The sequence below is a fragment of the Amblyomma americanum genome, chromosome 2 (assembly GCF_052857255.1).
Source record: "Amblyomma americanum isolate KBUSLIRL-KWMA chromosome 2, ASM5285725v1, whole genome shotgun sequence".
NCBI classification, from domain to species: Eukaryota; Metazoa; Arthropoda; class Arachnida; order Ixodida; family Ixodidae; genus Amblyomma; species Amblyomma americanum.
Window position 1 is genome coordinate 203,213,923 of NC_135498.1, and position 27,415 is coordinate 203,241,337.

The 27,415-nt window shown below is 47.0% G+C and overlaps 1 protein-coding gene across 1 annotated transcript in view; it reads right to left on the reverse strand.

The window, feature by feature from the left end:
* The window catches only part of SerT (Serotonin transporter), a 429,862-nt gene that overhangs the window by 360,390 nt on the left and 42,057 nt on the right, over positions 1-27,415 (reverse strand). Inside the window, exon 4 of the mRNA XM_077655629.1 lies at positions 25,737-25,871. Within this exon, the coding sequence (XP_077511755.1) occupies positions 25,737-25,871 (135 nt within the window). The remainder of the gene's footprint in view (positions 1-25,736; positions 25,872-27,415) is intronic.

Below are 27,415 nucleotides of genomic sequence, written 5' to 3' on the forward strand. Positions count from 1 at the left end.
GGTTTAGGCGTGAAAGTTTAAGAATGAGGCGTGCATGAGGGACTTTATCAAACGCTTTTTCAAAATCTATGAATGTGGCATCCGTAGGAACGCTATGATCTAGACATGCATGTACGTCATTAAGGAAGAGAGCAAGTTGTGTATCTCAGGAACGACCTTTGTGGGAGCCATGTTGATTAGGATGAAAGAAATTATGCGATGATAGAAACTTGGCAGTATGGGAATATATTACATGTTCCATGATTTTACAGCAAACACTTGTTAACGAGATAGGTCCGTAATTAAGTGGTGATGATTGGTTACCTTTTTTGTAGAATAGAATGACCTTCCCGATCCCCCAATCGCGTGGTAGTGAGGACGTAGAAAGCGACATCAGAGAAAATATGACACTACAAAGATCTTTAGTAATATTCAGTATTTTCGGGTTGATGACGTCAGCACCAGCAGATGATCAATTTAGTAATAATTCTATGATTTTTAATATTCCACCGGCTCAAAGATGATGTTTGCCACAGGAAAATCATCAAGCCAGCGGACTTCAGGGAGGTGCTCGAGAGGCTCATCAGTAAATACAGAGCAAAACTGACAATTTAGGATAATTTGAACATCTAAATCAGAATATTTAAGCTCAGAATGATCAGTTAATGAAATTTCGCTAGACGTAGAAGCGGTAATAGTTTGCCAGAAGCGCTTTGGATTATTATGCAGCATATTAGGCAGGGTGTAAGAAAAGAAGTTACCCTTAGCTTTGGCCACTTCGGCGTCATAGTTAGCGGAGGCAGTGAAATATTTGTTCCAAGCATGCGCCATGTTATTAGCTTTAGCTGTACGGAATAATCGTTTTTTTTTGTTGTTTAATCTCCTTAGTGTTTTATTATATCATGGGGAACTTGGTCGTTCTGTTATTGTCATAGTAGGAATGTGTATACTGATAAGGCGTTGCATTAAAGACTGGAAAAGTAACCAGTTCGATTCCAGTGAACGAACTTGAAAATCAAGGGTAAAGTTATCGAGGAAAGAAGCCAGGTCACGGTGAAAACTGTTGTAATCACTTTTATCCTATGGGGTAAGTGTTTTCTTTTTCTTTTTGGTATTCTGTAGAAGGCATAAGAAAGTAGCATGAATAGCCACGTGATCGCTAAGCCTTTCAGGATAAGTTATAGGTGAAAAACTACCAGGTAGGGATGTCAGCGCGAAGTCCGAAATGTTAGCAAAATGATTTGTTATTCTAGTTGGATGAGCTATTATTTGTTCTAACCCAAAAGTAAGGCAGGTCTGAAAAAATTCGCTATCAAGTATATTTTTTGAGAAAATGGATGCAAGATCATACCAAATTATGGAAGGAAAATTGAAGTCACCGAACAATAAAGCCGGAGTGTTTGGATAGAGGATTGTTAATCTGTTCAAAGCGTCATGAAACAGAGCACTAAATGAAGAGTCATGGTTAGGAGGCCGATAACAACTCCGATCAGAACTCGAGGGTAAGATTGATCGCAGCAAAGCCAGACCATTTTCAAAGGGCTTGAAATGTTTACCGGCGAACAATGTAACGAGCAATCAGTGGCTATTAAGAATCCCCCACCACCCATGTCTCTGCGCTGAAAGTTAGGAAGACAGGGTAATATTTCGACGTCGTAGATGGCAGATGTAAGCCAGGTTTCGGTTAATAAACGAACATTAACGGAACATAATTCAACTAAACAGCACAACCGCTACGTTTGGGAATGACACTGCAGATATTAGTAAAGTGGAAAGATAATTGAAAACGGGGAGACTGTTTTGAAAAGTGTTTCTGTTGAAGTGATTGCTAGGTATGCTGTTCAACTACGGTGTTACTGACATGATCGAAAGTGTACGTTTTGTTTCCGGATGTCATTCCGTCATGTCTTATTTTAAAAGTGAGACCACGACTTTTACCGTAATCATAAAGGCGCTTCCGTGCAAGACGGGCATTTGGCGGACAGTCCTCGAACACACTGTAACCAGTATCTTAAAATCTGCTGCATACCAATAAAAGCTGGTCTTTATCTTTAAAGTGAGCGAATGCGACAATGATAGGGCGGTTTTTACCCGAAAAAAATGATCCAAGGCGATGGGCGCGCACAATGCTTCCACTTCCAGCACCTCGCTTCCAGTTGTGAACTGCTGTTCCCTCGCTAAACTGTTGAGAATTACTTTGGTTTGCTGCATGTAAATTTTTAGACCCACCGTTCTGCTCTGCCTAACGCATTGATCATGCACTGCAGTTCATCTCCTGAGTGACTCAGCAAGGCAATGTCATCAGCGAATCGCAGGTTAATTAAGTATTCTTCCTTAATTCTTATTCTCAACTGTTCCCAATTCAGGCTTCCGAATACCTCCTGTAAAAAGGCGGTGAATAGCATTGGCGAGATCTTTCCTCTAAGTCAGCGCAACCGGTCCTTTGACTGGTCCGCTGTTTTTGGGCGCAATAAAAGAGTTTACCTACCTACCGTGCAAGACGGGTATTTGGTGAACAGTCCTCGGACACACTGTAACCAGTATCTTAAAATCTGCTGCATACCAATAAAAGCTGGTCTTTATCTTTAAAGTGAGCGAATGCGACAATGATAGGGCGGTTTTTACCCGAACAAAATGATCCAAGGCGATGGGCGCGCACAATGCTTCCACTTCCAGCACCTCGCTTCCAGTTGTGAACTGCTGTTCCCTTGCTAAACTGTTGAGAATTACTTTGGTTTGCTGCATGTAAATTTTTAGACCCACCGTTCTGCTCTGCCTAACTCATTGATCATGCACTGCAGTTCATCTCCTGAGTGACTCAGCAAGGCAATGTCATCAGCGAATCGCAGGTTAATTAAGTATTCTTACTTAATTCTTATTCTCAACTGTTCCCAATTCAGGCTTCTGAATACCTCCTGTAAAAAGGCGGTGAATAGCATTGGCGAGATCGTATCTCTTTGCCTAATGCCATCCCTTATTGGAATTTTTTTGCTGACTTTATGGAGGGCTTTGGTAGCTGTACAGTTGCTATAGATACCTTCCAGCATTTTCACATAAGGCTCTTCTATACTCTGATTGAGCAATGCCTGTATGAGGTTCCCACAGAGTCGAATGCTTTCTTGTAATCAGTGAAAGCTATATAAAGGGGTTGGTTATATTCAGCGCATTTATCAATCGCATGATTGATAGTGTGAATATGATATATTGTTGAATACCCTTTACGAAAGCCAGCCTGATCTTTTGGTTGATTAAAGTGTAAGGTTGCCCTGACTCTATTAGCGATTACCTTAGTAAATACGTTGTAGGCAACGGGCAGTAAGCTGAACGGTGTGTAATTTTTCAACTCCTTGGCGTCTCTTTTCATGTGAATTAAGACAATGTTTGCGTTCTTCCACGCTTGTGGTACGGCCGAGGTCATTAGGCATTGCGTGTACAGGGTGGCTGGCTTTTCTAGCACAACTTCCCCTCCGTCCTCCAACAGATCTGCTGTTACCTGACCTTAACCAGATGCTTTTCCTCTTTGCATTGCTCCTAAGGCTTTCTTTACTTGCTATTTAGTTACCGGAGGGATAACGCATTGCTGTGCGCTACTGTTTCTCTCATTAACGTTCTGATTACATCGGCTGCTGTATAGATTGGTACACAACTGTTTGGCTACATTAACTATATTATCCATATTGCTAATGGCATTGCCCTCCTTGCCACTTAACGCATACATCTGAAATTTGCCTATGCCTAGTTTCCTCTTCAGTGCTTTCTGGGTACCTCCATTCTTTAGAGCATGCTCGATTCTCTCGATATTAAACTTCCTTATGTCGGCTACCTTGCGATTATTTATTAAGTTCGATAGCTCTACTAGTTCTGTTCTGTCTGTACGGTTAGACGCCCTCTTGCTTTGGCGTTTCTTAATCAGATCTTTCGTCTCCTGAGATAGCTTGCCGGTGTCCTGTCGAACCTTCCTACCGCCTACCTCTACTGCACACTCCGTAATGATAGCTGTCAGGTTGTGGTTCATTGTATGGATATTAAGATCGTCTTCCTCAGTTAAGGCTGAATATCTGTTCTGCAGCGATATCTTGAATTCCTCTATTTTCCCTTTTATCGTTAACTCGTTAATGGACTACTTCACTAGCTTGTTTCGTTCCCTTCCCAAGTCTAAGATAATTGGAGACCTTACTATTCGGTGGTCGCTACAGCGCACTTTTCCGAGGACGTCCACATCCTGAAGCATGCCAGGTTGAGCGCATAGTATGAAGTCAATTACATTTTTAGTCTCACCATTGGGGCTCTTGCAGGTCCACTTTCTGTTTTCTCGTTTGCAGAAGAAGGTATTCATGATCGGCAAATTATTTCTACCTGCGAATTTTACTAATAACTCTCCACTGCTATTCCCAGAACTTATCCTATTCTCGACTACCACTTGGTCGCCAGTCTGCTTATTGGCCACATTCGCATTGAAGTCGCCCGTCAGTACAGTGTATTGTGATGTTACTTTGTTCATTGCCGATTTCGCGTCTTCATAGAAACTTTCAACGACCTGGTCATCATGGCTGGATGTGGGCGCGTAGGCTTGCAACACCTTCAGCTTGTACCTCCTATTGAGCCTAATAACGATAGCTGCCACTCTCTCGTTAATACTATATAACTCCGAGGAATTCTATAGTATTAAGGATATAGCTGGCAACTTAGGTTGCCAGCTATATCCTGATTAATGATGAATCCCACACCTAGTTCTCGTCTCTCCGCTAATCACCGATATCACGGTATGTGTTCGTTCTTTAGTACTGTATACGCCTCACCTGTCCTCCTAACTTCACTGAGCCCTATGACATCCTATTTATAGCCCGCGAGTTCCTCGAACAGCACTGCTAGGCTAGCCTCACTAGATAAGGTTTTAGCTTTGAACGTTGCCAGGTTCAGATTCCAGTGGCGGCCTGTCCGGAGCCAGAAATTATTAGCAACCTCCACTGCGTCACATGTCTGACCACAGCCGTGGCCAGTTGCTCCGCAGCTGCTGGGGCTGAGGGCCGACGGTTAATTGGTTTGTTCATAGAATGTGGTGGCCAACTACGACACCAGGGTGGCCAAATCCTGTTCTGGTGAGGGAGTGCGCTGTCGGTTCTGGCCACCGAGCTCAGGCCGCGCCCCAGGCCTTGTTGTGCAATTGCATCGACACGCAGAATTTTATTTTTTTTTTAATTCGGTGTAGAATTGCATGGCACCGGGATTCGAGCCCCAGTCCTCTTGCACGCGAGGCGGATGCCTCTACGCCACGTTACACCTATCATTTTCCTTTCCATGGCTCGCTGGGCTGTCCTTAACCTAAGATGAACCCTTTTCGTTATTTCGTTTCGTTAGTGAATGAGGTAGTTGTATTTAAACGTTTCCCTGCTACTACATTCAAAAGCATGATGTCATGGCCATAACGGATTCCGTAATTATTGTTAGAAATTAATTGAGGAGGAGGCTAGTGTCAAGTATCCACATCATAACGGTCCTGACACACAGCAGTTTACTTGCGATAAAAGCCGGCGGTGGTTACACCTGGTTTTCCTTTACTGAGCCTTGCTATAGGTTACAAAATCAGTAATTTCATCGAAAAATACGGTTTTGTTTGGCAACAGAAAGCGCTAATGCACACGTACTGGTCAACATCAGTTTACTGCTGTGCACCTTTGAGCTAGCGTTCAAGTTTAGAAGGAGAATATGCAAGCCTCGTGAACGAGCTGAGGTATTGTCGTAGAATAATCGGGATGAGGTTGTTTCCGAAACTGGGACCCAGACTGTAGAGAAAATACTGAAAAAGCTGGAGGCTTTTCGGTACAACGGTTCCAGGTGAATGCTTTCAAAATGCTTTTACGTGCCTTAAGCTGATAGCAGAAGCAGAATCGTGTTGTGTTTAACCCCGAAGCAAATCTTAACCTTTAAGGAAATAGGAATATCTCAGGGTTTCTCTGCTTATGTTGCGGTTTTTCCTAATATAATTTTGAAATTAGAGAATGGTTGCTGCAAATCTACGCATATGGCGGGCGAATATCTGAGCGCTTGCTTCACTTGTAATCCAAGAGCTGCGTTTTGGTTTCGCGCTGATCGCGTCACTTGTTGTTAGGATTTTTTTTCACTCGACTCGCAAAGTTCGTCTTTAGCACTGCATTAAAAATTATATGTTAAAGAGATTACATGTTAACGAGGAAATTACCTTTGTAGCCGAATCCTACGGTTTCCTGTTTTGCAGTCGCTCTGGCAATAAATCCGTACTTCGCGATACTGCACAGCTCAGTGTAAGAAAGTCGCCTGTGTTGAAGTATTTTAGCAGCTTGGTGGCGGTAGCTCTTTCACCAGGTCTCCCAATAGCCGTGGTTTTCAGAAGGTACAGCCTATCCCAAAAATACACAGCCCACTGGGTTTGCTTCCCTCTCGATTAGTAGCCATATAGTATCTCCGAAAGCCCCAAACGTCCGAGGGGTGAAGAAGGTAGTCGCTAGTACCGTTCAGAAACCTCAAAAGGAGGCTCCCAGGATGGCTGAAAAGCCAGCTCGCTTGGCTGTGTATGTCTGACAAAGACGGCTTCACACCGCCCTGAGGCGCTTCGTTTCTTCGAGGTCGGAAACATCTGAGCCTTCTTGGTTGCTTGCGCGCTTGGACGAGCCGCCGCTATCAGCCTGTTCGCCTTTTCGGTCTACATAGTACAGTCAGCGGCAGTGGGTTCTTTCCTGGTGGTCCTGTGTTTACGTATATACATTCCCTTCTTGAGCCGCTACAATTCCTCGCTACTCTTCTTAAGCCAAAGCAATGGCGTCCGACACCCCAGCCGCCGTCTTCGGGGCTCCATCGCAATTGCTGATACAGTCGGCCCATATTCTTCCTATGGTACGAGCACACCAGCGGATAAAACACGCTGCCCATCCGTGGTGGCACAACTGCGAGGGAAAGGGCTACCATAAACACGGCCGGACGCGAACGGTGGCGGCGCGCAATTTCCTAACCCTCCTGCGCACTGGCGATGAACACAATGGGAGCTTCTCCATGCGGCTTGCACTCTGCCGCCGCTAGGGGCGCGACGACCCTACCTACCCCTCCCGCATCTTGGCTTCTGTTGCGACGGGTGCCTGGTTTGATACCTTCGCGCGCATGTTCTCGACGTGCGGCATTACATAATAAAGAAAAAAGCAGGTTGCTGTACTTCATCATGAACGAGGAGACACGTTTTCTTAGAAATGTTCGGAGTTTAGTTGTGTGTTCAACCGTACGTGTCTTCTTTTTTGAGAGCGTTCCGTAAGGCACAGCACAGTTCCACGTTGTCCTAACCTGATGTTTATGTATAAGTTTTTGCTTTTATGTGTTCTACATGTCTTTTCGTGCTTTCATTTGTTGCACTGGATGTACATTGTATTTAGGTATATTCGCTTGCTTTGTACCACCTATTCTTGCCTAAGACCTCGCATCCAGGCTGGTACTATGCAATAATTAATTAAACAAATAATAAAAGAATTTTCCCTGAAATTTTAAGCCACTAAAAAGTTCATAGGACAGGTATTGCGGCCATAAAAGGAAGTGTCGGATTTCTATCAAATTATTTACGCTGCTGATCCCTCGTAGCATGTACTGATTGTAGGCTATTCGCCAGCGATGGCTCAGGCTGGAATGGCAGGCGACGGAGGCGAGGAACAAAGAACACAGATTCAACATTCGTAAGTTTTATGCGAACTCTTTACGTCCTGCGTCATATATGTCCGAATTTGCTGAGGCGCTGCGCCGAATCCATAGCGCAGAATCATATACACAGCGAATTAACGCATAACTTGAAGTTAGGTATGCAGCGAAACACTGCCGGAGAGATTATTGCAAATATCAGGAGCTGCAGCACATGTCGGGAGATGTTGGCCGACAATGGTTTCAAGAAATTTGCATTACATCTTTTTTGTGCTCCATTGTCACAAAATTCGCAGCATATTAGGGAAAAAAAATTGCGCCCACGCGAGTCGTAGCGAAAACGAACAGTGGTGAAAGAACCCCGGAAAGCGTGAACCCTTCAGTGTCTGCGGCCCTTTCCAGTTTGCTCCCGGACGCGGCGCCAAAGGGAACATGGCTGCGTGCGCCGTGGATTGTTCCAGAAGGTTGGAGTACATTGTACCCATTGTCGACAGAGAGGGCGTAGCCTTGACCGCGCTAAGTGATGTCCTCTTCCCTTTTCTCTCGCGTCGACGACGGCACATCGCGAGAAGGACCTGAAAAGTTCTCGTATCGGGTTTTGCGCTTGACCGATGGGGTCACGCGCCCGACGCGAGAATGAAATTGCGCAGTTGATACTGTGTGTATGTGCGCGCCTGCCTTGGCGCGAAGGACGGAACCACGCGGCGCGCACCTATAAATGAAGGGCGTTGACCGCTGTCTGTCAGCCCGAACCGTCATTCAAGTTTCAGAGAAGCGCGCCCGCTCGACACCCGGGAGACCACACTAGCCCAGCCACGGACTAGCGGGGCAGCGTTCGCCAACCTGCGGGACGGCTCCGTCGTGTTCCTCAGGCCGTCGGACTGTCGCAGTGGCCGGTAAACAAATTGTGTTTTGTTTGTTTGTCTCCTTCTTATGTTAGTGCACTTTAGGTGCAAAGCTTTTGATGTATTGTAATCTCTCTCAAGTGTTACTTTGCACGAGTTGCATTGTATTGTAAATCACTTTTTATGTGCTCCTACGAGTGATTCTGAAATCCGCTGTATCGTCTCTTAGCGGTATAAGCTTTGTTTTGTTTTGTGAACTTTTGGCTGCGACCCATTCTCTGGCTTGCGACCGGCGAAAGCTGGGCACCAACGACCAACCCCTTGTTACTTGGTAGCTGGTCTCCGGCTGAGCTTGCCACGCTGAGTCGAGGGCATCTCCTTTGTGACCGAGACCACTACCCCCCCACGCTCTTAGGGTGTCTGGGAGCGCACGCTAAAGAGCGTGAAAAGGTGACATTAATGTATATTCAATTTGCGGCAGGGGCATATATCGGCATGAAATGACGGAAGTATTCCTCTTATCGACTTATAAAAAGAGAATCTGGCTATTACCAAGCAGCCCTGCCGCGGTGGCTCAGTGGTTAGGGCGCTCGACTACTGATCCGGAGTTCCCGGGTTCGAACCCGACCGCGGCGGGTGCGTTTTTATGGAGGAAAAACGCTAAGGCGCCCGTGTGCTGTGCGATGTCAGTGCACGTTAAAGATCCCCAGGTGGTCCAAATTACTCCGGAGCCCTCCACTACGGCACCTTTTTCTTCCTTTCTTCTTTCACTACCTCCCTTATCCCTTTCCTTACGGCGCGGTTCAGGTGTCCAACGATATATGAGACAGATACTGCGCCATTTCCTTTCACCCAAAAACCAATTATAATTACCAAGCAGCGGTTCAGTTACTCTGTATGTTTTCTTTTTCTTTATCGGGGTTGAACGTTCCAAAGCGACTCAGGCTATGAGGGACGCATTTGTTAAGTGCTCAGGAAATTTCGACCACCTAAGGTTCTTTAACGTGTACTGACAGTGAACAGTAGACGGGCCTCTAATATTTCCCCTCCATCGATATTTTACCTTCGCGGCCGGCATCAAACCCGCACTTTCGGGTCAGCAGGCGAGTGCCATAACCACTCAGCCACCACGGCGGCGCCTGTATGTTTTCATCTTTTAGTAAACAGCTTGAGTTAGGATGTAATTATCGGAGAGGCTCGTTTTGTTTTTGCGAACATGCTTCTTAAACATAACCAGCTAACTCCGCATCTTAAGGTTGACTCGAGGTGCATGCATTAGACTGCCGAAAAAAAATGGCCTGGCTTAGCTTATGGTTAAGCCTAGGATGCGAAGCATACGTCGCTTGGCAAGCCGTACTTCTCGTTATTCTCCCGTTTCCGAGGCTCTTTGTAACTTGCGCTTTGCGGTCTGGCGAGCCGCCCTCTCCCTGGCCGACATCTCGCTGCTCAACTTGACTCAACGAGTGCGTCGCCTTTTATACAATTGCGTGACGTCAGTATCTCCTAGCGGTAGGAGCGGGAGTTAGGCCGCCGGCGGAGTCTGCGCGTCCGCAAGCGAGCGCACGAGTTGAGCCCCAGCTTTCACAGCTGTTGTGACGTCATATCACGTGGTGCGCCGATGTAGGTCAAGTGGTAGCTACGCGGCCGCGCGCGGCGCAGCAAGGTAGAGCTCGGTTGTGCGGCTAGTATGCTTCGCATAAAAAGTTTTTAGCTTGCAGCCAGATTTTTTTCAGCATGATGTTAACAAGATTAATAGAAAAGGGCAATGACGTACTGCAGAAACTGCGGGAAGCGAAAACTGCTCGCAGTTTTCGCTTTAGAGAAAACAGTATTATACTTGGACTTCCGGCGGAAAAGAACAGACGGGGCTAGAGTACAAGCGTTCAAGCGATCGAGAAATATTACGTGGGGACAAGTGCAGTAAAGTGCACTAACATCTGCGGATGTCTTTCCCTTGACAAGGTGGAGCAGGGTTTGATTACTTTTTTGGCGTTCCCGAAAGATCTAGGTTCCTAGATAATTTACGGGCACTGAGTATTCACTTATAAATGCCGTTCATGTACAGTGTTCCTCCGTTTGAATTTACCTCACATTGTGTCGGAGTATTGCACCTGTTTCCGGCTGTTCAGTAAGAAACAATAGATTCCGACGCTACCAGGATACCTCCGGGCACGCAAACATATGTAGTTGGCCCTGATATATGAATAGCAGCGGAAATGATCACAGGGATCTCCGTGCGTTTGCAATGTTTGGTAGATCTCACTGGCGATAATAAACCGAACTGTGGTCACACCCAAGCTCTCAAAGTACTAAAAAAATTAATGCGGATTAGCTCAGCTACTCCAGGATACACAAAGCGAGAGCTGTCTGCGTTCACTGTGTTCATTGGCGTTGGTGTTGACAACGTACTAGACGCCGATGATTTTGAGGAAAGGAAGGGCGCATAACTGGCTCCCTGGGTCAGTGGACTCCTCAATCACGCTTTTAGGTACGTGGCGGTGGTGAGAGAGAGATGTGGACTGCATGCATTAGCGCTGACAACGTTTTGGCAGACACGCGGCACTGCAAGAATAGGCCGTAGCCTCACGCCAGGCAATGACTACGAGGTCGGTAGAAGCTGGTTCCCGCAGACTCTGCAAGAATACTTACACCGTGGTCGGGACCAGTATCCCCCTCCCCCCCTCATAGCAACAACCACCACCACAGCCTTCGGTGAACATGCCGCTTCCTATATACGCGGCAACCAGCCGCGTCTTCTTCCATTGCGCCCTCTCTCGAGGCGAGCGGCCGCTCCGCGCTTATATCCTGCGCGTGGCCGCGGCGCAGCCGCTAGAGCATAGCGCATGCGCAGTGAGGCGCATAGCTAAGTGATGACATCCTACGCGACACTGTGCGGAGACCGGCGAGGCGACTGCGCGCGGCGAACACCTGTGATTCGGCGCAGCTGGTTGCCATGGTTACGGCGCATGTGCAGAAGTGACTAGCGCGGACCACCACAACTGTGCTGCTGACTAGCCTAGTGCTGCTTTGACTACCAAAAAACAAAGCTTAGTGAATGCACAAAACATCTGCGCGTCTGCGGCCTTAAGCATACCAGCCTTTATAGTTGCAAGCTAAACAGCAGTGCGCCAAAAAAGCGGTCGCGTAACAAAGACGCCGGTTCGCCCTGGGAGGAAGGGTTAAAGCCAAGGGGATTTAGGTGGGGATTAGGGTGCCTCGATGCCAGCGCCGCCGAGAGCATGAACAGCGCAGTTACGAACGTTAGCGCAGCTGGACCGGTGTGATTCAATGTGGCGGCGCCGTTGAAGTTGTCTCCACCCTGAACGGCGGTCATTGCATCGAGACATCCTAGGCGGGGTTAGGTTGACAGCGCCATGGTCGTGTAGCGGCGGCAGACAGAAAACACCCCTTGTGCACAGGCCGTATTCGTGAGTAAGCTCAACTTCAGGGGGAGCTGCGAAGTCTGGCAACATGGCATGAGTGGAGGTCCACGCATAGCTCGTCGCTTATGAATGCGTGGGCGCTGCTTGATTGTGCCGAAATTCTCGCTGGTTTGTGGGGGGCTAACCGCGTGTTTTACGCTAAGCACTTAATTTTGACATTCTCTGAGGGCACCAGAGATTATCAGGTCGAATTTGGGGCGACGGTACGGCTGTGATACACGCAAAATCGCACTAACAGCCGGATGTCTTTGCGGACTCTGCCGTGTAGAAGGCGGAGTGTTCCTGTGTTGCCGGTGTCTGTGGAAAAGGAAACGTGTTTGCACCATGTTTATCCATTACTACAGGTAAGTACCTTAGCGTCTTTGCAATTATTTAGCAAGACGGCAACGCCGCGCTCGCCAGAGGTGAATCTGGTCGTAGCGCTTTTTATCTGCAGCGTTTGTAGCCGCAAACTTCTCGGTAGCAGTCAGCAATGGACACATCTATTTGACAGTATGCTGTGTTCTCAGTTGAGAATATGCAGCTACCTGTGTCGAGAAGGGGCAGCAAAATAAGTCAGAATGTGAGTGTGCAACGCGATCGCACAAACATAAATACGCTTTCAAACCTATTCGGCCTTGTGGATCGATAGAGCGTTAATTCACATCGCATTTTCGCCGAAGCAGTACGACAAAATTTTTGTGTGATCGATCGTGTCGGTTGCCTCTCTAGGTGGCGTGAGTTTGCTTGTGCTTACGCTAAATCAGAAATGGTAAGCCTTCAAAGAAAGTTGAGAAAGCGGAGGGTACGGAGGTCAAAGCTTTGATCGTGTACGTGGGGGCGTATACCGTGACAACGCGTACGTGACAGGTGACACTTGTCAAAAGTCCGTGTGCTGCATAGCCTTTCTTTTTCATTTGTGTATCCATCATAGCTATCGGACGCCATAAACTCGTTCCTGAGCGAGGGCCTTGGGAGCTGTCGCTTACTCAGGCATTTTGCTCAGAAGCCCACCAGTAAACAGTAAACAGTAAAAGCCCACCAGTAAACACGCTAATCGAAAGCATACGTCGAAATCCATGCCGATAAATCGTCAGAGAAGCATAAATCCATGTCTTCATCATGGGTGAGCTCAGCAGGGGCACAGTCTGTTTTACTTTTCTGAAACTTCACATATTGTGATGATGAGATTAAATAATTTTTTCACCAATTTCGTTTGCAACCGCTTTTTGCAGATGTCGAATTTGTATGGCCTTTGAATTTTTCTGACCATCAAAACACACAGGTTACAGGCTCTGATACTTTGCCGAGGCTGTCTTCACCAGTAATTTTGTTTTCATGCAGTTTCTGAAAACTCGAGTGCTCCTTCGTTTACAGCTAACAATTTTCACTGTTATGGTATTTTTTTTCCAACAGTGCAACGGAAAAGGCCTATCAGCCATGCTCAACTACTTTGCTGCAGGCGCCTAGGCAACAAGCTAAAGAGCTCATGGAGATGGCTGGAAGACATCCTGAAGCATGGATGTGAAATATATAGCACAAAAACAGTGGTAAAAGACAAATATAGTCTGTGAGGACACGCAACATTCTCTATAGTAGCTAAGACATCGAAATGGTCCCTTCATTGCAAGTATTCCGTATTCATCTGTAGTCTGTGCAAATGCTCCTCATGCAAATTTCACATGGCACATTTACATTCGTGCCCCGTTAATACGACCGCCGTTAATATGGACGACTCCAATAATAGACAGTTTTTCTGGGGACCAAACTTTTTCACTGTATTTACGCTTCGTTATTACGGAAACTCGCTGTCCGGACAATGGACAGGGTGAAAATTCATGGAGCCTACTGGGACCCATCTATTTTTGTCCCGTTAATATGTACGGCGATGAGAACAAAGTCCTGAGCGCCTGTACAAGATGTTCCGCCCCTTATAATTTGAGTGCCGCACACCAGCGAAAGGCAGGCGAATGTGCAAATGCCGTAGTAGTTTCCTTTCAGCGTGTGCGTGGTTTCATGCTTTACAGTAGTAATTAAGGTACCAGGCAGACGCACCTTACCATCTGCCACATTGGATGACTGTTTGCGAAAAAAAAATCTGTATGCTCCATTGAAAACCACATTCAGCAGTTGTCAGCCTAGTGAGTACAGAGTTTTTGTAAGTGAACAGTCGCGGTAGGAGATATTTCACCATACCAACAGGCACTATCACCCGCCTCATGAACAACTAGGAGCTACTAGGCGCTTCAAACGTGCTTCAATCCAAACCTTGAGTTTGCAAATATTGGCGCCCAGGCAATACCACCTTAGCTGCTTAGATTGCCCAATTTCCACTTCACTGCCCGCTACTGTGCTTAGAGGGAGTCTGTGATCATAATGTTACGTGGCGGCCGGCCGAAGAAAGAGACACGATGATCGATGGCAATGAGATTATTTAATGGCTGCTGGCCTAGCGCCACCCGGGTCCATAGAGCGATCGTGCCGATCGGTGACAAAGAGAAGCGCGAAGTGGTTACGGGCTTAAGAGGATTGTTGCACAGGAACGAGAAAGGGGTGAGGTGCTGGCCGCCACGATGAATGAGATGGCTAAATGATTACTGGTCTTGAGATCGCAACGGTGGCCTAGTGGTTGAGCACCGCCGTTGATACAATGGGTACAAGCCTCCCCTAGCCTGGTGCTCGGCTTAATCAGGGTGAAATGCTTTGGAAATGTGTCTTTGACCCCACCTTGAGCAAACGAAAGATACCTTCAGCCATGGCGCTCTTTGGCCGCAGATGCCCTTGCGTCATAAAAATTCACTCTCATCATCATCGATTCCTTGTCTTGAAGATTCTCGGCTGCAGGTCGCCAAGAGCCGACGGTCGAGGCCCCAGGACGCTCCGAATGGTCTGGGCAGCGGAACGGTGTCTTCAGATGTAAGCGGCCTCTCGGGCCGGTGAGGTCGATAGGTCAGGTCTTTGCGTCGGGTTCAGTTCGTCGTGTTGAGTGCACTGGGCGGGGAACAGGGCGGGGGGGGGGGGGGGGGGGGGACGGCGTGGACGGTTCGAGTCTGAAAGGCTGGGGCACGGCCGAGCGACGCACGCCAAGAACTCACGGCTGACGACCACGGCTGACGCAGGACGCCGAAGCTCCCCTGACCAGGATGTTGATGATACCCCGCAGTTCCACCAAATGTTACGTGGCAGCCAGCCGAAGAAAGAGATACGATGATCGATAGCAATGAGATGATTTGTTGTTGTTGTTGTTAGCCTATCAAAAGATGGCACATACCCACACTGGGGGATCGGCCAAGAATCGGGTGGCTATCCACCTGAACGCAGTTAACAAAAAAGAAAAGCACGTGTGAGCATAACACCGGTGAATTTTTCGTCATGAACAGAAAAGGGATGAGTGTTTTGATTTTAAAATTTTAAGAATAATAATAAAGAGAGTGATTAAATAATAATGATTTAGTCAAAATGTAGTAATTGATAGAAAAGAAAAGGTTGAAACAATTAGCAAGGCAGTCGGTGAGATTCTATCAGGAAATTTTGAACAGCGGTGCAAACAGATCTGCTGGCCTAGAGCGAGCGCTCCTGCCCGTGCCACTGCACAGTTTGTCGTCTTCTTCGTCACAATAAAACGACTTTTCAAAATTTCTGTTTTTGTTTGTATTCATGACTTGTTATTGCAAACAACTCACTCTATAGACACTTTTGCACGGGAACAATAGTGTCCATATTAACAAGGCACGACTGTATTCATTCCTTAAACAAACCCTGAGAAGGAGACATATCTGCACCATAGCCATTGCTACTTGAAGTACGAAAAGTAACAGTGTGTCTGTTTCATACACAAATGGCAAGAAATAGAGCCAAGGGCTTGAGACGTGCAAGACAGGTATCGCTTCACACCAGTTCCCTTCAGTAGGGTGTTCTACTTATTACATTGGCCGTTTCTCTTGTAAGCGCTTTAGGGGGTGAGAGATGGCTAAGATACCATGTGCCGAATGAAGCCATAAAATATCTTTAAAAAGATGAAGAATGACTTGAGATGACGCAGCTCGCCTTAACAAAATATATAAGAGGCCACTTCGCCTTTTGCAGTTATGATTACATTTATTGTATTACTGTGCATTAAAGGCTACTTTTTTTCAGGAATTGAAAGACAATTTATGAAATGTACACGGCACAAGTCATGTCACAGTTCCTACAGAAAGTAAGGTGTTGGGCATTCTTAGTTGGCACTGGCTTTCACACAGGCAGTTCATAAAGTATTGTCACGTGGTCTGAACCTTTCTCTAGTGTCATCTTGGATCTTTTGGGTCTGTTTCCTGAGTCCACCTCCGGAAACAAGTGAATTGCCGTTGCTACAGATTATGCTACTCGCTACGCAATCACGCGGGCCCTCCCCACCAGTACTGCTACTGACGTTGCCGACTTTCTCCTGTACGACCTCATCCTCTGTCATGGTGTACCCCGCACCTCCACCAAGGTTGTTACGTGTTCGAAGGCGGGAACGACCCAAGAACGCCCCGGGAACAGCACACAGGCCGAGAGCACAGGGCACGCACAGAGCACGCAAGCCCAGAACACGCGCACCTTCGAGACACTTCGTTCACCTCGTCTTCACCAAGAATATCCGTTGCAGTATTAAATCGTAACTCACCATCCTGCAGCTTAGTTTAGTGTGCATCCACAATGGTAAGTGCTACAGAAATTTGCCCTGATGTACAAAAATTGTAAATTAGGGTTATACTTCACGTAAGAGTTAAATTTTACTGTATACAATGAAGTATGCCAGAGCGAATGCCTGTTAATCAGTTAAACATTTCCCGGAACCTCATGTCCACCACGCATTGTATCTGGTGAGCTTTGTTTTGTTTTCACAACTTAAGCATGACTTGCATGAGTTTCTGAGTGGACTCTGTAGCTCAAGATCTTCAAGGATTCACATGAATAATGTTTTTATGTTGCTGCTCTATAATTCCATCATTTCAGGTTTCAGTGTGTGTGGATGTTCACGAGTGTTGTGTGGATACCGCTGGCGGAGACTGGCATGCATTTTCTACAATAGGCTTTAATAACAGTGATAATGTTTTGCAAGTGAATCTGTGCGATTACTTTGAACTAGTGGTTGGAATGATCCGGACAGATCAGTGCCATAAGATGGCAGTCTCATTTCTCGAGAATAAAAGCCACTTCGCACTTACCGTAAACACTAGTCTCGTTTCTTTGACTACTTCTGTGTTTGGTGGGAATGACATCATTGATACTGAATATCACTGTTCACTCTCTGCTGAAAACCAGGAGAGGTTGATGATGTGTTTGGCATAACTGTTCGAAGTGAAAACTTGTGTGTCATTCCTGTGTGGTTTATAATAAAAATATTCCATACATTGTGTCTAGGTAAGTATGCTTACTCACAGAAAAACAACAAAATTCTTTGCACGCTCACTATAATGATGCTGTGGCTGGGGCAGGAGCACACTGGTGAAAAAAATGAAAATTCGAAAATAATATTGATGTGTACGTCGGCTCGAAGTGAAGGCATAAGGCATGAAGTGCAGCCTAGTGGCTGTGCATAGACTCTGTGGGTAGAGAGCAGCCAAGAGCTACGTTAATAACCTTGTCTCTGTGTGTGTGGTCAACTTTTTCATTTTATGTCAGCTCCACCGTAGGACAAGCCATAACGCATGCTTGTGAGTTATGGCGCATGACTCCTATCTCCCTTTTTTTCTCTGATCATACCATTTTATTATTGTGCGCTACTCGAACATTGCCGCTAATAAGTGAGACTAGTGCAGGAATTCGGATGCAGGCACATCATTATGTAGACAATGTCTCTATCATGGGGGCACTGAAACATCAATGTCTTGTTACAAATTGTGCAAATCTGCTGAAACGAATTCCTGGCAGCATTCTCGGCTAACTTGCTGCTGAGCCTGTGTGGGCTATTATTCAGTGCTTAGCAGGTTTTAAGAGCAAGTTCGACTGGGTATAAATGTTAAAACTCCTCTGCATATGGATTATTCATGTCAACGCACATCAAATCTAGAAGGCGCTCCTTGCGAGCAAGCAGCGCATGCCTTCCAGCGCGCTCACCGCTTCCCGACTAGGTGCTGGGGAGCGGCGCCAAATACGCGAACGGTCGTGCAACTCGCAGTAACGCGCGCGGTTCAATACTGAGCCCGGTGCCACCGACCCGTTGAGAAAAATGCAGCGAAAAAGGCCGACAACCCCGAATTTCTTCCATACACGCATTTAGCGATAAATTTAACATAATAGCATGAGCTTGAAGTGCACTCTGATCGCAGCTGTGGCAGTTAATGCGTGCCGACGTTGCAATAGCAAAGCCGAGTATGAGTACAACAGCTGCGCTGGAGTTTCGCACCTTAGTAACCTTAGGAGGAGATATTAGACAGTAGGAGACACAAAATCGTACCCCCATAACTGGCGAAAAAAGTACTGTCCTGAATTTTTCCAGATCAGATGAGAATCGCTATATGGCCAGTCCTGCTGTGCCGATCGTTTTAGCACGAAGATTATTTATGAAATGATGTGTCAATGCGTTTACACGGACAGCGGAACGATGAAAACGTGGTTTCTCGTTCGCTTTTCTCGGTTTTTGCGGCTCTATGAGCGTTATGCTAACGTGCTTCCATTAGGCTGGCGAGGGGCGTCTCTGCTATTGGACCTCCACTCTCCGTTTCTTGCCTGCGCCGCTAGGTGCCGCATGGATTGGATAATTCGCGAATACAAAGAGCGCGCCGACGCCAATCCTGTGCAGCCGTGCCGCAAAAAAGTTGTCTATACCAAACCTACCGAGGAACCTGCTTTTGGAGGAGCGGTCACGGCTGCGTTACCTATAGTTTTTGTATAATACCAGAGTTGCACGTTTGCCCGCCATATTGCTCCCCTAAGCACTATGAGGGGAAGCGGTAACTCTTACATGCAGGAGCGGATGTAGTGGAGTTGTTAGAGCAAGTGCACGCTCCATCCGCTTGATTCCGGATGCCGAACTTGCTTTATTCTAAGCATATTTCTATTTTATTCAATGACGCATTTGCTATCTCAATGACTTACAAAAAAAAATTGGAGGACGCTTGAGCTTCGCCGTTAAGAGTGGAACGCGACAGCGTGTTTCAGCACTTCCAGGGAGTCCACGGAAAGCCATCGCCCGTTCGGTGCGACGCCTTGCCCGTTAGACAAATCGCTCTGCTACGTACGGTGACACAGGCGCGTGGAGCGGCAAACCACGTAGAAGCGCTGCTAAGCGCCTTGCCGAAACTCGCGGGGCTCAAGTTGTAGTCGTAGTTCGTCGGCACCTCTTTCTCGACAAACCTGACACCACGAACGCCAGCATAGCTTCCGCGCCGAACGAACGGGCACCAAGACGCAAGATTCGTAGTGAACGCGCTTTGGATGTGCGCGGCGTTTTTCGCCGCTAACCGCGTGATTCTTGCTTGCCCGCACGCCCCACTGCTCCCGAACGAGACGAGCGGGAGGCGCTAAAGTCACTGGAACGGGAAAAGTACCGCAACCATCCCCGGAGTCGCCATATTTGGTCCAGAGCCGCTGAAGCGACGGCCGCGCGCTGTGCATTTTAAACAGAATAAAGCAGGTTTTGCTAATTTTGCGTGCTTTTAGAGCGATCAATGAAGCATACCGTTGTTCACTTGCTAACTAGGCGAAAAAGGGCTGTAATTATTAAGTCGGAAGCCATTCTAGGCTAATGGAACGATAACCTGTCCGCGGCTGTGTGAATGATGTGTCAGTCCTACGCTAGAAGCCATGTAAGGAGAGAAATTTGACCTTGGCCGATATGAGCCAAAACCTTTGTCCAACCGAATTTCACTACTGCGCGCACAATGGTGACCTCCAGATTTGGCTCGAGCCACTCCCACATTTGGCCTACGCGTCACCGAAATTTGCCTTTCACCAATTTGCGCCAGAATCGATGTCCAACCTAATTCGGCTACAGCGAACATGATGGCGACCTCCAAATTTGGCCCGGGCCACTCCCAAATTTGGCTCTCACCCCCCAAATTTGGCTCTCACCCCCCAAAATATGACTGCGGCCGGTTTGGACCAAAATCGATGCCCAACCTAATTCGAGTGCGGGGAACACGTGGTCACCTCCAAATTTGGCCTGGGCCACTCCCAAAATTTTCTCACACGCCGAAATATGACTTCGGCCGGTTTGGACCAAAATCGATGTCCACCCTAATTCAACTGCGGGGAACACAATGGTGGTCTCCAAATTTGGCCTGGGCCCTCACCCCCAAAATATGACTTCGGCCGGTTTTGGACCAAAATCGATGTCAACCTAATTGGACTGCGGGGAACACGATGGTGACCTCCAAATTTGGCCCTCACCCCCCAAAATATGACTGCGGCCGGTTTGGACCAAAATCGATGCCCAACCTAATTCGTGTGCGGGGAACACGATGGTCACCTCCAAATTTGGCCTGGGCCACTCCCAAAATTTTCTCACACCCCGAAATATGACTTCGGCCGGTTTGGACCAAAATCGATGTCCACCCTAATTCAACTGCGGGGAACACAATGGTGGTCTCCAAATTTGGCCTGGGCCCTCACACCCAAAATATGACTTCGGCCGGTTTTGGACCAAAATCGATGTCAACCTAATTGGACTGCGGGGAACACGATGGTGACCTCCAAATTTGGCCCTCACTCCCCAAAATAGGACTTCGGCCGGTTTAGACCAAAATCGATGTTCAACCTAATTCGACTACGAGGAACACGATAGTGACCTCCAAATTTCGCCTCGGCCACTCCCAAAATTGGCCCTCACTCCCAAAATATGACTTCGGCCGGTTTGGACCAAAATCTATGTACAACCTAATTAAGAGAAGCGCTTACCTCACAAGACGAGTATTGTTCGTTGGAACAAATTTCTCCCGCCGGATTCTGTGGAGCCATATAGCTCGTCGCTTGTAGTCTTTTTTTCCGCTGGGAATGGCAAACAGCGTTTTGCCCGTTTCTCGCCTTTTTCAGCACCTAAAGGCGCAGCACCCAGGCATTCTCGCAGTCTCTACGCAGGCATGAACTGCAGAAGCGTCACTACGCGACTGGAAATGATGTGCACGCTTATCTCGGCCCATAGGAGGAAGTGCTACGTAATGCTCCGGACGATCTGTGTACCGGCGGCCGCGAGAAATAAGCGAGCGGATCATTTATGGCGGGGAATGACCACGCCACCGCGGAGAACAAATTAGGAGCGCGCGCGCGCTGGTCCGCCGGCACGGCGGCGAGAGAAAACGAACGCGGTACTTTTCCCGTTCCAGTGACTTTAGGAGGCGCTGCCGTCGCGCGCCATCTGTTGGGGCAGTGACGTATATAGCGGGAGCGAGAAGGAGGGAGAGGAGAGATTTTTTTTGCTCATGGCCAACGCCGCCGACGACACCGGCTTTTCTGCAACACGGGGTACTTAACGCTGTCGCGTTAATATCTGGCCATGTGATGGTTGGGTGCCGCCATCTGTTGCAAACGCCACAAATCAGACACGCTTATTTTTTAGCAATTGCCGGACATTTGTAATAAAATATGGTGTTATTGATAAGAAAACATCATTTTCAGTGAAGATGTGCACTCGGGCAAAAATAAATGTCGAAAAGCACGAGAACAGTACGTGTACGAAAACGATGTCAGCAACGCTCTAGTGCAAAACTATGAAAAAGATTTGGCTACTCCTCAGTGACTGAATGCTTTTCTGCCATGTGATCGCATTTAGCCAAAAGAGGTGCGAGCGTCGCAGGGAAAACAAACGCTCAACTGTAGGTATGTAGTTATACAGTAAGTCTACCGCCAGCCTAGATCCGCCGCCGCCGCTGGAATGTAACTTTCGTTGAAGCCAAGAGGTGGCGGCACTGGCGCCCCACACGTAAACCCCTTAGTTCACTTTATCCACACATGGCTAAGTCAGGTTCCCCTCAATGGCCTCTTCGCGTCGCGGCAAGCTGCCGAAAATGGCCCCGCGACCATTGAGTATCGGGTAATGGCAGAAGGAGCTGCCGATCGGAAGCTTACCCGAGGGGCGTTTAGCAGCCGGCGTCGCGCAGCGCGCGTTTGTCGGCTGATATGTCCTGCCTGATCGCGGTTAGCGTGGCCTATAAAGAAGACACTTTTTAGAACCCGATAATATTGATGACATTGATGATTCATACGTTCGCCCTTTTAAGTAATGCGGAAGGCACGTCCACTCACACTAGACTTGGCGGTAATGTAAGTGCCGCGGTATAAAGGCAAGAGACACTCGCCACCCCAGCAGTAAATAAGCACTCTGACGGGTACCATCATTCCTCATAGCACCAGCTGTCGCTGGCAACACCACAAGGGGAAACGTCCGGATAGCTTTAGAGCGCGAACTGTTCATGCGATGGTTCGAGGGCAAAGCGCGTTTGTCGTTAACGTTCTCGTCGTCCTAATCATCATATTAAAATCAGCCTCTACACTCACTGCAGTGCAAATGATCCTCCTTTGTCTGTCTAGTTAACCCTATCGTTGTAGCAGTAGCATTCAAAAATTGGCTGTGGTTTAGGTTAAACCTTGAGTGACGCGAGAGCTACTAAGTGGAACTCGTTATGTCGAATTGCAAAGTCAGTCTTTCGCCGCACTGTTTTTCTGGGCGTTCCTTTTTCATCTTCTGGGTTCGTGACGCCCACTCGACGCCACGGATTGAGTGAAAAGCTTTTGCGCCGCTATTTCGGCGCGTACAAAGTTCCTCGTCGGCTAGATAAAATAGACTATGAAGTCGTCCCTGATGAAATTACTGCATATCTGCGACGCCGCGTACGACTAGAAGTTTTTCATGTCATCCGTCTGAAGCCATATTATGCGCACGAAAGGGTGCTGTGTTTCCACTCTCGGTGTTTATTGTGCACAGTGTTTCATTTGTTCTTAGTAGCTTTTTTGTTTTTGGGCGCGGGGTCGATGTTTCTTGTAGAGGGGAGTAATGCCGCGAATCTTTGTACTGTATGCTCATTCTTCAAAGCTACCGGCACGCCGCTTTATCGCTTTGTTTGTGATTAAAGACGGGGTCAGATTGATCTTGACTGATCGCTTCAAGGCGCAGACGATTATACGTTGTTTTAGACTTTTGTGGAAACTTTGCACGCCTTATCTTGAAAGTTAGCTAGCAGCTTTATATTGAGCACGGCCGACAGCGGCGGGTTTCTGTACGACGGCCGCCGAGCACGCTTGTTGCTACGCCGGCGCCGAGTGATTCAGTCAACTGTCGGAGCAAGTTGTCCTCATAAAGAGTTTCGTTTGGAAGCCTTTTCGCTTTCTTCCTGTAGGCTGGACAGCCGTCACTACTATGTGACAATGTGGTCAGGTGTCTAAGAAAAGTTACGTCCCCTCAAAATATACAAAGTTCGCGTAGAGGTTGTGTAGGTTACTCCTATCTATATTTGATTCCAGATGAAACCGTGACTTGCACTGCATATATTAGGCATTTTATTAATTTATATGTTTGCTCATTATCTTCCAGAAATGGCTTAGATATTTTCGCGCCAGTCATAATCCTGCCATTTCCTCCTAGGTAAGCCACAAGATATGCGGATAATTTGGAGCGGCACCAAGGAGAAGCCTGCAGGAACCATCACAGCCTGGCGCGAAATGCTGCCGCACTAATAATGTCACTTTAGATTTTCATAGTTCCAGGGTATACTTGGCTGCTCTTTAAATAAATTATTTCCACAAACCATAGTACATATAAACAACAAGAAAACAAAAGTTTTAAATAAAATATCAGTTAGCAGAAAACAGAATGTGTGATAAAAATAGAAAACAAGGAAAAAAGAATTTTCACGCAATGTTTTCGTGCATGAAATCCAAAAATATGCGCTAAAAACAATGATTAAATGGCACAGGAACAGAACTTTACGAATAATTTTCGGGAGGCCTCTTGGCAGAAATATGGTGTATAGTATACACTCTGCGCACTACTGTGTATGCAGTGTACAGTATTTTTGCAGTGTATAGCATGATTAAGCTCCCCGTTCAAATTGAGCTACACCTGAGGCGGTAGCCCTGTGCTTCAAAGTAATGCAATGTTGTTTCCATTCAGTAACGACGCTTGCATGGAACCGCCGTTGAACCCACCACACATAGCAGGCAGTAAAGAGTGCTTTCAATCAAAATGTTGTGTACCTAGGACGAAGAGATTTGTGAGGTCGCTTGAAACGAAAACATAATAGTGACACTCTTGATTTCTTCCCTTGTTTGGCTTTGTTAGTGCTTGTCCTGCATTCTACTTATGAATGACAGTTTCCATAAGCAGCCATAAAACACAAAGTTAAGCTGGGTGTTTTGAACCCAGAACACGATTTAGGAGTTTCATTTCTGTTCTGGGTGTCCGAAACGCAACTTGCCCTGCTCGTCACTTCGAAGCATAGAGATACATATTGTGGCCGAGCGTAAGTCAGATGCTCGAGTCCTCTCCAGGCAAATTATTGATTCTGCAGCGATGGCGACTAGATTCCGGCCAAGAATGTGCGACGACGAGTCCGCCGGACACTAGGTTTTTGGCCTCTCTTAAAAAGTTTTTGTGAGGTGATCCTCATGGAAAAAAATCCAGGGCTCTTTATCGCATGGCTCAGCCACGCGGAAAATTTAAGCCCAGCACTTTCTTTTTCCGCAGCAAAGGTCTGAGTATGCAAAACAGTGAATATTCTGATGCTGTTCGATGATAAGCCGTACAAAAAGAACCCCTGAAAACCGCCTGGCGGATCATAAATCACGAATTTACTTTTTTTCTATGCCGATGCCGGGTGCCTGTTTCCGGAATTCAAGCTACAATCTCCCGGGACACCTTCCTTTAGCACTGCATACCTTGTAAATGCCAACTGATTTTTCTTGATTTCGATTCGGATATCATTAACTAGCATTTTTTCCTTGATACATTTTGCTCCCTTCAACCTCGTAACGTCACACCTAAACTTATTATCTTAGCAAGTTGCACGAAAAAAGGTTGTAAGGAGTTTCTCGTTTCTCTCATATGCAGAATGATATTGAGTATGAACATATCGAATATACCTAAGAATATTAGATTGTCTACGAAATGTGGTTAATTTCACACATCCGAAGAACATGCCTAATCTTTTCCGTTTCCTTAAAAGCGGCCAACTGTAGCCACCACTGCAAGAAAAGCATTCTTCTGCTCGCTGTAATAATTTTTTATTATTCGAACAGCTCATTTCGTGCAAGCATGCTATCGGGATACTGGTTCTTATGGTGCTTGCGAAGTTCCTTCCTCTGCGGCCCTAGACATGACGTCTTGTTGTTTTGGTGGCGCAACGAGCATGGCACGAGTTATGGTCTTAGAGCTCTGCAGTACATGACGAAGCTTGAAAAAGTGGGGCGGTATTGAAAAAGAACGCCCAAAAATCTTTAGCTTAAGTGCGAGACCTGCTATGCTAGAGAAACAGCCTAAGTTTCTGATTAATCCTAGCTTAGAGGTACGATTAAGTGTAAGATCAAATGTGCCCAGGAGACAACACTTGAGGCCCTCAGTTGGAACCGCAGTGGCGTGTCAGCTTCTTCAGCTTGCAATGCAAGAGTCCGGACGAAATAGGGAGAAGTAGAAAACAAAAGTAGCTACTTGGAACTTCAAACTGAAAAGCACTGCCTGGCAAAATGCTTCCAAATAACACACATCCAGCATTTTCTGGCTACCACTGACTCAAATAAGAACCGCACCGCAGCCCGGACTCTCAGTGCGACGCCTTGGTGTCCCCTACGTTGCATTCTTCTCTTATCCCAGCGAAAGAGACGCGCGGAACGCAGCAGCTGCATCCAAGGTACAGCACGCGCTGGAAGAGCGCTTGGATACCTTTGAAGATGGGGAATATATTTTTCCAGATGGTGAGGCAGCCACTCCGGTAATACTGGCCCATGGCCAGCTCCAGGTAGAAGAGGGGCAGGCCGCCGAACATCAGCATAACGGTGTACGGAATCAGGAACGCACCTGCGAGGAAAAAGAAATGAGCCGTACGTTGCTGAAGCGACCGAATACCGAGCGTGAACACACGTAACATAGGTCGCCGGTTCGAATTCCTGCCGAGAGCTAGGCATAAACTTAACTAGTAAGTTTATGATGCAAGAAGCGCTGAATCGTATGACACCATCCTTAACAGCCTGAACGGCTGGCCAACAAATTTCACACGAATGTCGGGAGTAAGGGGCCTGACTCCAAGCAGCATAGATAATCGGCCAAATATTGGAAACGAATTGGCAAAGGCCGGTCCTGCAAAGGACCAGGATGGAACCATCCATTTGCAATATTGGGCCGTTTACCTGTGCTGTTTGTGCATCTTTGACGCCTGCCAGAGAGGGATGTACACCGAATCGACGTTGTTTAGTTTCCAGTTGTGGTGCTCAGGCATCACACTGCGGCCTGTTATTTTGTTCCATTATGTAACCACCTCGGCTACGATGACAACCACTGCGTTACAATTTGCCTTATAACGCATAACGCTGAGATCCTAAACGCGAGAAGGACAGCTTAACGCACTAAAATCTAAATGCCGCAACTTGTTCTCTCCTCCGCCAATTTTTGCGCAAAGAACGGTTTGCGCCATGGCCTAAAATTCATACCACCGCCTGTTCATATTGTTAGCGGGCCCTGTTATACCGACAAGAGTTACACGGCGCTTTTGGCGCGCTAGACAAATCTGGATATCTTTGTAATACCTTTAACTTCAAATCAGGATATATATGGGATATCTCACAATACGACTCCGGATAACTTTGGAATACTATCAACCACAAATCGGAATATCTCTCGGATATCTTCAGCTACAAAAGGGGGCATCTTTGGGATGTCTTCAACTTTAATCAGAATACCTGCGCGTAACCTACTGTCCCTTAATTGCTTGGTGTTCAACAAAGCGCTTTACTGCAGTGACAGCTGTGGTAGTAATTGTCTGTTAATTGGACTGCGTTTGCGCGGTTCTGTGGCTTGACCGAAAACTTATGCATTCACCCGCATTCACCTGCGTTTGCCCCATGGGCTGATGCACAGATGCTTCCAAGGCTGTTCTCTGATCGCATTCGTTTGAGCACTCCCCCTAACAAGGTGATCACCTTTACGTGCGATTGGAAAAGATGTGGTTCTTAAATACTGACCCCGGTCAGGAATTTGTTCTAGCTTTCTCGCAATGTTTCAGAGTTACACAGAAATGTGCGATGAATGAAAATGTGCACTACGATTGACGTCATTAAGTCATTTCATGGCAATGCGCGTCAAAATAAGCCCAAGCGTAATTAGTTATGTGCAAATTATTCTTTGTAGGTTTAGAACGAAACTAGAACAGTGTGGCTGACAACTTTAATTTTGAAGTGTTTAGACCACCGGGGTTCTGTTTGCATGGTTCAGAAACGCCCCGCATTACACAGAATATTTCTTGCACGCCATACGAGTTGAATGCCGCTACGGGCAAGGACAGGCGGCGAATCAGAGACATAAACCGCCATTGCTTAGTACACGAGTTCTAAGAAATATCTTACATA